General features: G+C 36.8%; 1 protein-coding gene across 3 annotated transcripts in view; it reads left to right on the top strand.

The window, feature by feature from the left end:
* Klhl15 (kelch like family member 15) overlaps positions 1-8,363 on the top strand; it is a 45,402-nt gene that overhangs the window by 16,030 nt on the left and 21,009 nt on the right. For all 3 annotated transcript variants that reach the window (XM_029534478.1, XM_021188256.2, XM_021188257.2), the window contains one exon: positions 4,484-5,195. In XM_029534478.1, coding sequence (XP_029390338.1) covers positions 4,491-5,195 — 705 coding nt within the window. In that variant the 5' untranslated portion in view covers positions 4,484-4,490. The remainder of the gene's footprint in view (positions 1-4,483; positions 5,196-8,363) is intronic.

The raw sequence follows: 8,363 nt of genomic DNA on the forward strand, positions 1-8,363 counted from the left end.
TGGGTCCTCTGGTAGTACTATGTCCAATTTTCTGAGGAACCGCCAGACTGATTTCCAGAGTGGTTGTACAAGCTTGCAATCTCACCAGCAATGGAGTCTCAGACTATTTTTAAGAGTCAGGATCTGGTGTAGCCCAGGCTAGTTTTGACCTACGCTTTGTAGCCAAGGATGACTTTGAACTCCTATTCCCCCCCCTTCTACACCGAGATTTCAGGTATATGCCACTCCACCTAGTTTTCAGATTTTTTTCTTACTAACATTTTTTTGTTATGTGAGCTCAAGCCAGATTCAACAGTGACTAAATAGGTTAAAAAGTCAAGAAATTAAAAGATGGTGTCATAGATAACATATTGAAGCAGTAGGAAATCTAGTGATCACCTTCCATAAGAGTGGAGGAGTGGTGGCTTACTGTCTTGAATGCTGCCTTTTCCTTCTTAACCACATCTATTCTACAGAGAAGATTCCTGACTGGCACATATATCCATATGTAATGTAGTACCTGGCACACAGGTGCTCTTCCTTCAGTAAATATCAGGGGAGCTATAGTAATAGAATAGTGAGATTGGCAGGTGTTGCCTCTAGGAGGAGATAGAGTAGTGACAGGAGTCAGATGTGTTGCCAGTTGCTTAGTTGGAAAGGCTCTTGTTTCAAACACCCAAGCAGAGGGAAAGGGAATTGAGATTAGGTCCCAGCATTGTTACTTGGTAGGATTTCAGAGCCACAGATGTTGACTTCTACATCTTGTGATTGTGTTCTTCAAAGCCTGGCATGATCTGTAGGTAATGTTTCAGCAGAGGGCTCAAACATACAATTCCAAAAACATGAGGAATTTTAGACTGTTTTCAAAGTGGCTGCATTATGGAACATACGGTATTCTTTTGTATATCTGGGATTTGGAAGTCTGAAACGGGAAGATGCTGTGAGTTCAAGGTCTGGACTGTAGCAGAGTGAGACTCTGAAACCCTTTCTGGAAACCACCTCTCCTTCAGTGGCTTGGCTATAACATTCCAGAGATTTGTCCATATCAGTTAAGCTTAATTTGATAACATCGTTTTGATCGTGTATTAGTACTCACCAGTAGGGAATGGCCTTACAGTTGTTTTTTAAAAAAAAAAAAACCTCCATAGACACTGAAGGTCTACCTTAAGAGTGAAAGACAGATCAGCATGGTTTTTGTTTAGTTAGAAGGTATGTAGGACGGGCAAAGAGACAAGGAAAACGAAGGCCCTGGCAGGAGTTGCTATCTGATAGGAGAAAGTGTTAAAATGTAAAAAAGTGATAAAGTTAAGATATGATAAGGCAAGTGAAGAAGAGGAAGGTCACTAGCTGTGGTGGTACAGGCTTATGATCCTAGCACTTGGGAGGCAGGAGGCCTAAAGAGTCTTCCACCAGCTTGCACTATATGGTGCGTTTATTTCTTTAAAAGAAACAGTGTTTATTAGGAAGTTGATAGTTTAGATTTCAGATGTAGAGTTAGTTCTGGATGAAGGCAGGTCTTAAAAGTTTGCAGTGGAATAAAGACAGTATATAGAAGTTGAGAGATAGTGGGGGCTATGTCTCAGTTTTTGTGTGCATTGCCTTTTGTGAATGCTGAATAAGTACATATAATTTAGCCAGGTGCCAGTCAGATGGGAGAGCCATTGATCAAGCAATGTGTAACAAGAGACAACAGAAGATGGAATCATCAATTTTTTATTAGATATTTTCTACATTTACATTTCAAATGCTATCCCAAAAGTCCCCTATACCTTCCCCCTGCCCTGCTCCCCAACCCACCCACTCCTGCTTCCTGGCCCTGGCATTCCCCTGTACTGGGCAGATAAGATGGATTTTTTTTATCTTATTAAAAGGCCTAGGTTTTATTTATGAAAAGAATGGTCAAAAGTTAAGGAAAGGATAAGAAATATCTCTATGCCTTGAAAGAGTTTTTTTTCTAAGAATATTGAAGGTAGGGATAGAAACAGGATGTCTGGAAGGTGGAAATTTGAGGAAAAATGTTTAATTTAAATGAGGATGGAGAAGGGACTTTGGACCAACATATACGTGTAATGAAATTTGTATATAATAAAAGAAGATTCTACAGAACACATTGGAAGGATTTTTGATGGCATTCAAGAGTGGAGAAACGGTTAGAGAGGAAGCTAGAAGCAAAGAAAGAACAAGATAGAAGATGGCTTGAGGTGGGTGTTAGTGGGAAAAATTACTTCAATTCATAAATAGACTAGATAAGTTAGTTTATTTTTGCCTTATTTGGCCCTAATTTATTTTTGTTATTTATATTTTCGTGATGCTTGAAATTGAACCCAGGGCCTAATACTAAATACACACTCTACTTCTGAGCCATAGATCTGTTTTGTTGTTGCTTGAGATAAGGTCTCATTGTGTAGCTCTGGGTAGGCTGAACTTGCTATGTAAGTAAGGCTGGCCTTGAACTCAGAGAGATACACTTGCCTCTCCTCACTTAGTGTTGGAATTAAAGATAGGCCTCCATGCTCAAACTCCTAGATCTCATTTTAATTGTACTTAGTTTCATTTTTTAACTATGTAGAATTTTTTTTACTTTTCTTTAAAATTATGTACTGTAAAAATAAAAAAAGTAGTCATCTGTTTCTTAAAAAAATCAGGTTAAAGCCTGGTGTGGTGGCGTACGCCTTTAATCCCAGCACTCAGGAGGCAGAAGCAGGCAGATTTCTGAGTTTGAGGCCAGCTTGGTCTACAGAGGGAGTTCCAGGACAGCCGGGGCTATACAGAGAAACCCTGTCTTGAAAAACCAACCAACCAACCAAACAAACAAAAAACCCCAAAACCAGCCTGGTCTACAGAGTGAGTTCCAGGACAGCCAGGGCTACACAGAGAAACCCTGTCTTGAAAAACCAACCAACCAACCAAACAAACAAAAAACCCCAAAACCAGCCTGGTCTACAGAGTGAGTTCCAGGACAGCCAGGGCTACACAGAGAAACCCTGTCTTGAACCCCACCCCCCAAAATGAGGTTAATCAGATAAGTGTAAAAGAAAAGAAGTGTTCTTAAAACTTACTACCTAGGTTCATCGTTTTGTTATCTGTTCTTCCAGACTTTTTCTCATCTGAACAAATACATATGTATTTTATTTTTGGAGGTATACTCAGTATATTGTGGTAACATCTAATAAACAACCTTTGGTAGACTAGGAAGATTGCTATCACCACTCTTATCTGTTATACCATATTTATTTAATAATTCGTTGTCAATTTGTTTGTTTGTTTTAGAGTGTCTTGTTATGTAGCCCTGGCTTGCCTGGAATATACTGCAATCCTCTTGCCTCTGCTTCTTGAGTGTTTGGATTATAGGTATGTTCCACATGCCCTATAAGTGTTAAACTTTTGAATATTTTTTTTGTGGGCAAGGAAGATATGTCTATGTAGCCCAAGACAGGAGCTTGTCTGGAACTTGCTCTGTAACTCAGGCTGACTTTGAATTCTCAGCAAGTTTTGTTTGTTACCCTCCCTTCATTCCTCCAACCATTTCCATTCTTTCTTTTCTTTCACCTTCATCATTCCTAGGCTAGCCTAGAACTCTGGATTCAAGTGATTTTTCTCTTTCAGCCTCCAAATATTTGGAACTCCCAGATGCATGCTGCTGTGTCAGATACTTTATAATGGTTTATTATACATAATGTTAGGAAGAAGAATTTTATCTGTACAACTTGACATATTTGTCCAATTATTTTCTTTGGGATGAATTTCTAGATATTTTGAGACTTTTCTATTTATTTATTGGCTTTTCCTTTTTTTAAAAAAAGATTTAAAGCTGGGCGTGGTGGCGCACGCCTTTAATCCCAGCACTCGGGAGGCAGAGGCAGGCAGATTTCTGAGTTCAAGGCCAGCCTGGTCTACAGAGTGAGTTCCTGGACAGCCAGGGCTACACAGAGAAACCCTGTCTCGAAAAAAACCAATAAATAAATAAATAAATAAATAAATAAATAAAAGATTTATTTATTTATTATATGTAAGTACACTGTAGCTGTCTTCAGACACTCCGGAAGAGGGCGTCAGATCTTGTTATGGATGGTTATGAGCCACCATATGGTTGCTGGGATTTGAACTCTGGACCTTCGGAAGAGCAGTTAGTCCTCTTACCCACTGAGCCATCTCTCCAGCTCTGATTTCATAACTGTTTGTTTATGAAATCTTTTGTATTCCTAATTTTGAAACATGAATATATTTGATGAATTTAGTATAAAGTCAGATAGGTTAGTATTGTTTATAAGTTAACAGGTTACCACCACTGTTTAATAGATCTGTCTTTAGTAGAGTCTCTATCCTAGGTAGGAAGCCAAAAACATTAGCTTGGAAACTTTCATAGAAGGTTGCCTTCTCTTTAAGAGTTTATATACTTAGGACTTTGCACTAGTAGACCTAATATATATGTTACAACTCTTAATAATATCTTCTCAATGTATGGTCATGATTAATACCATTTTCTTTAATTACTTTTTTCCAGGTGATTCATGGCAGGGGACGTGGAAGGATTCTGTTCCTCCATCCATGACACCAGTGTCTCTGCTGGGTTCAGAGCACTGTATGAGGAGGGATTGCTTCTCGATGTCACTCTGGTTATTGAAGACCATCAGTTCCAGGCCCATAAAGCTCTCTTGGCCACTCAGAGTGATTACTTCAGAATTATGTTCACAGCAGACATGAGGGAACGAGATCAGGACAAAATTCACTTGAAAGGTCTAACAGCTACTGGTTTCAGCCACGTTCTTCAGTTTATGTATTATGGAACTATAGAACTAAGTATGAACACTGTTCATGAAATCCTTCAGGCAGCAATGTATGTTCAGCTTATAGAAGTGGTGAAATTCTGCTGCTCTTTTCTCTTAGCCAAAATCTGCTTAGAAAATTGTGCGGAAATTATGAGACTGTTAGATGATTTCGGTGTTAACATCGAGGGAGTCAGGGAGAAGCTGGATGCCTTCCTGCTAGACAACTTCGTGCCACTAATGTCCAGGCCTGACTTCTTGTCTTATCTGAGCTTCGAGAAGCTCATGTCTTATTTGGATAATGATCATCTGAGCAGGTTTCCAGAAATAGAGCTGTACGAGGCTGTGCAGTCTTGGCTGCGACATGATAGACGACGGTGGAGACACACAGATACCATCATTCAGAACATCAGGTTTTGTCTGATGACTCCATCCAGCGTTTTTGAGAAGGTTGGTGCCTTTGAAAGCGATAGACAGGACTCCTCAATTTAAAGTAGATGTCTATAGATAAGATTCCCAGAGTTGGTCAGGAGTCAAGAAAGGAATAGTTTATAAGAATATTTTCTGTATAAGATGCCAATTTTGTTATATCTTATGCATTTAGGAATTTTAAAAATACATTTTGTGGGTGAAGAATAAACCAGGTAGGTAGTAGAATAGTTCAACTTTTCAAGTACCCTTAAGGTTGGATTATGATGTGATACAAATACTACAAATTTACTTTAGCTTTTCTTAATGTGAAATGGGCTAGATTATTTTTAAAAGTTAATTTAAGTCATCCATGCTAGAATTGACATTGAGGATTTTTATAGTTTTGCATGGTGCATATACATTAAATGCATTTTCTTACTTAAAATGCAGTAAGGACACATACAATAGCTCTTGATGATAGTCTTCCATACTCTTGCCTATATCTGTCCCTCATTTTAATGTGAATACTAAAGTTAGCCATGAAAACAAGTTCTATGTCTAAAAACATTTTGACATTTCCAAACTAGTAGGCCATAAATCTTCTATGTATACTCATAAAGCATTTCTGTGTACATTCTACCATATAAATCTTTTTAAAAAGATACTTTCTTTAAAACAACCTTGGCCTTTTTGCATAAAAGCATCTTCATTTCTATATCAGAGTCTCACTTGTGATCCATTCTTGCCCAAAGGAGAGAGCGCAGCTTCAGTAATTGCTTAACTTAATTGGTTTCTAATCACATGGTTACCTCTGGGACTCTGTTTACCTCTTGCATTTTTCCTTCTTTCTAGAAAGCACACAAAACTTGGTTGACAGATACCCTCCATGCTAAAGCACTCAGCTTTAGTTACCGGATCTTGTGGGAAAAAAAGTTTGATTATACCATTTTACAAATAAACAAATTTGTGCCTTTAAATAATACTCAGCAGCCTGGCATGTTTTTTTTCCTTTTGAAATGCTATGAAGTGTCATTATCTTTACTAGAAAGCTCAATTTTATGGAATTTTATCTTTATTCTCAGAATTTATTAATATGACAAATAATTAAAATTTAAAAATTTACTTACTTTTATTCAGTAGGACCCATCTCCACATCATCTATGTAAACCGTGTTTGCTACTTAGGTTTTGATTTTTTTCTACCTTTACTATTGTTTTTATTGCTCTCTTTCTTTGGGGATTCATGTTTTGTCTTTATACATTAAATTCGAATGCTTCCTCACCACTAAAACAGAGCACCTTGTCCCCCAGTTTCAATTTAGATAGAAGTAGAAAGTATTTGTGAAGTAGAAAGTAAAACTTCTTCCCTTGCGGGACAATAAATGGCTAACTGATAGCAGTTAGTTTATAAATTTGGAGCTGCTAGGCTAGTCTACATTTCAATTATCAGTGTTCAAGATAGGCAGTAAGTATAGTGGCTAAAAGGCTGTTGGGTAGTTTAGTTGCTGATTTCCTTTCGCACCTACAACTTAACAGTGGTTATCACCATTCACTAGGCATTTGGTTTTATCATTATAAAAATGTTATTAAGGCTTCCTTCTGGAATTGCTTTCTTAGGAAAAGTTAAGACCCCATTGAGGAGAAAATTTTTCGGTTTTTTTTGTAATTATAAAATCTCACTTCTACTTGAATAAGCTTGCCTTAATAGTGTGTGAGATTTAAGTTTAACAAACTCAATTTGTGACCTTTTAAATGTTGAGACACACTTCAGTTATGCAGATTAGAGGTCTTATCTTTAGAAATACAACTATGGAGAATTTGGTTGGCAAATAAATACTTTAGATAAAATGGTATATGCCTTTGATCCCAGCACTTAGGCCGAGGCCAGCCTGATCTACACAGCAAGTTCCTGAAACTGTGTATCTAAGGCTATACAGAGAGACTCTGTCTCAAAGATTTTAGACATCATATATCTTAGGTTTCAAGCTTCTTAAATAGTGTCCATATATATTTTTCTTGTATTCAAAATATTGCAGGTATCAAACAAGGCCATTTTCTTTTCTTCAAATAAGGCTTTTGCTCTATCCCAGGCTGGGCTCTAACATGTTCTAGAGCCCAGTCTGGCTTCATACTCAGGGCATCTTCCTGCCTCAGTCTTATCAAGTGCAGAGAATATCTATATCTGTATCTATATCTATATCTATGCCACATCTGGCAGGAAATGTTAATATGGTCTTATTTTAGCTTTTACATGTTTTTAAACTCTCTGTTACAGACTTAGGTAAACATACAGAAAAGCTGAAAGAATAGAATGATCATTCCAAAACAAACACACCATGTAAGTTAATAGTTGTTAACATGTTTGCTAGATAGGTAGAGATTGTATAGTTTTTATTATGTGTCTTTTCTTCTTCCCAGAACTGGTTCAAAGAATGTTGTAGTCATTGCGACTATCATCCCTAAAAGCTTAGACTATCATTTCCCAAGATTAAGGATATCATCCTACATAACCAAAATAGTATTGTCATACCCAAGAGAATTAACAATTTCTTTAATATCATGTAACATCCAGGCCATTTTCTGTCATTTCAAAGGTGTCTTTTTTAGTTGTTTTTCATGAACTAAAATTTAATCAAGGTTTGCACAGTACATTTGGTTGTCTTTGCTTTAATTTTTAATCAAGGTTTGCACAGTACATTTGGTTGTCTTTGTTTTAATTTTGAATTGTTTTTCCTTTTTCTTGTTTGTTATAAGGATGTTCAAAAATGAAAAGTTGAATGAATAGTGTAATGAATACCTGTATAGTGTACAGCTGTTGCCTAGATTAAAAGACTGTTACTGTTACATTTGCCATATTTTTCTAACTTTTGAAAATAACTTGTAAACACAAATACCTCTTAAATACTAACTGTATTTCTAGTATGAGTAAGAACTTTTCTTATCTAAATACAATCTGTTTTTACCTAGTGGCAATAACACTAAGACCCATCATCAAATTGCTAATGCATATTTAAGTTTTTGGAGTTGGCCTCCAAAATGCACTAGAGCCCAGTGTTTATGCACTGCTTTTGGCCATCTTGTATATTTAAGCTGTCTTAATCCACAGCAGCCCTCACTTTTCTTTTCTTTTCTTTTCTTTTCTTTTCTTTTCTTTTCTTTTCTTTTCTTTTCTTTTCTTTTCTTTTCTTTTCTTTTCTTTTCTTTTCTT

This window comes from Mus pahari, chromosome X (assembly GCF_900095145.1).
Source record: "Mus pahari chromosome X, PAHARI_EIJ_v1.1, whole genome shotgun sequence".
Taxonomy (NCBI): Eukaryota; Metazoa; Chordata; class Mammalia; order Rodentia; family Muridae; genus Mus; species Mus pahari.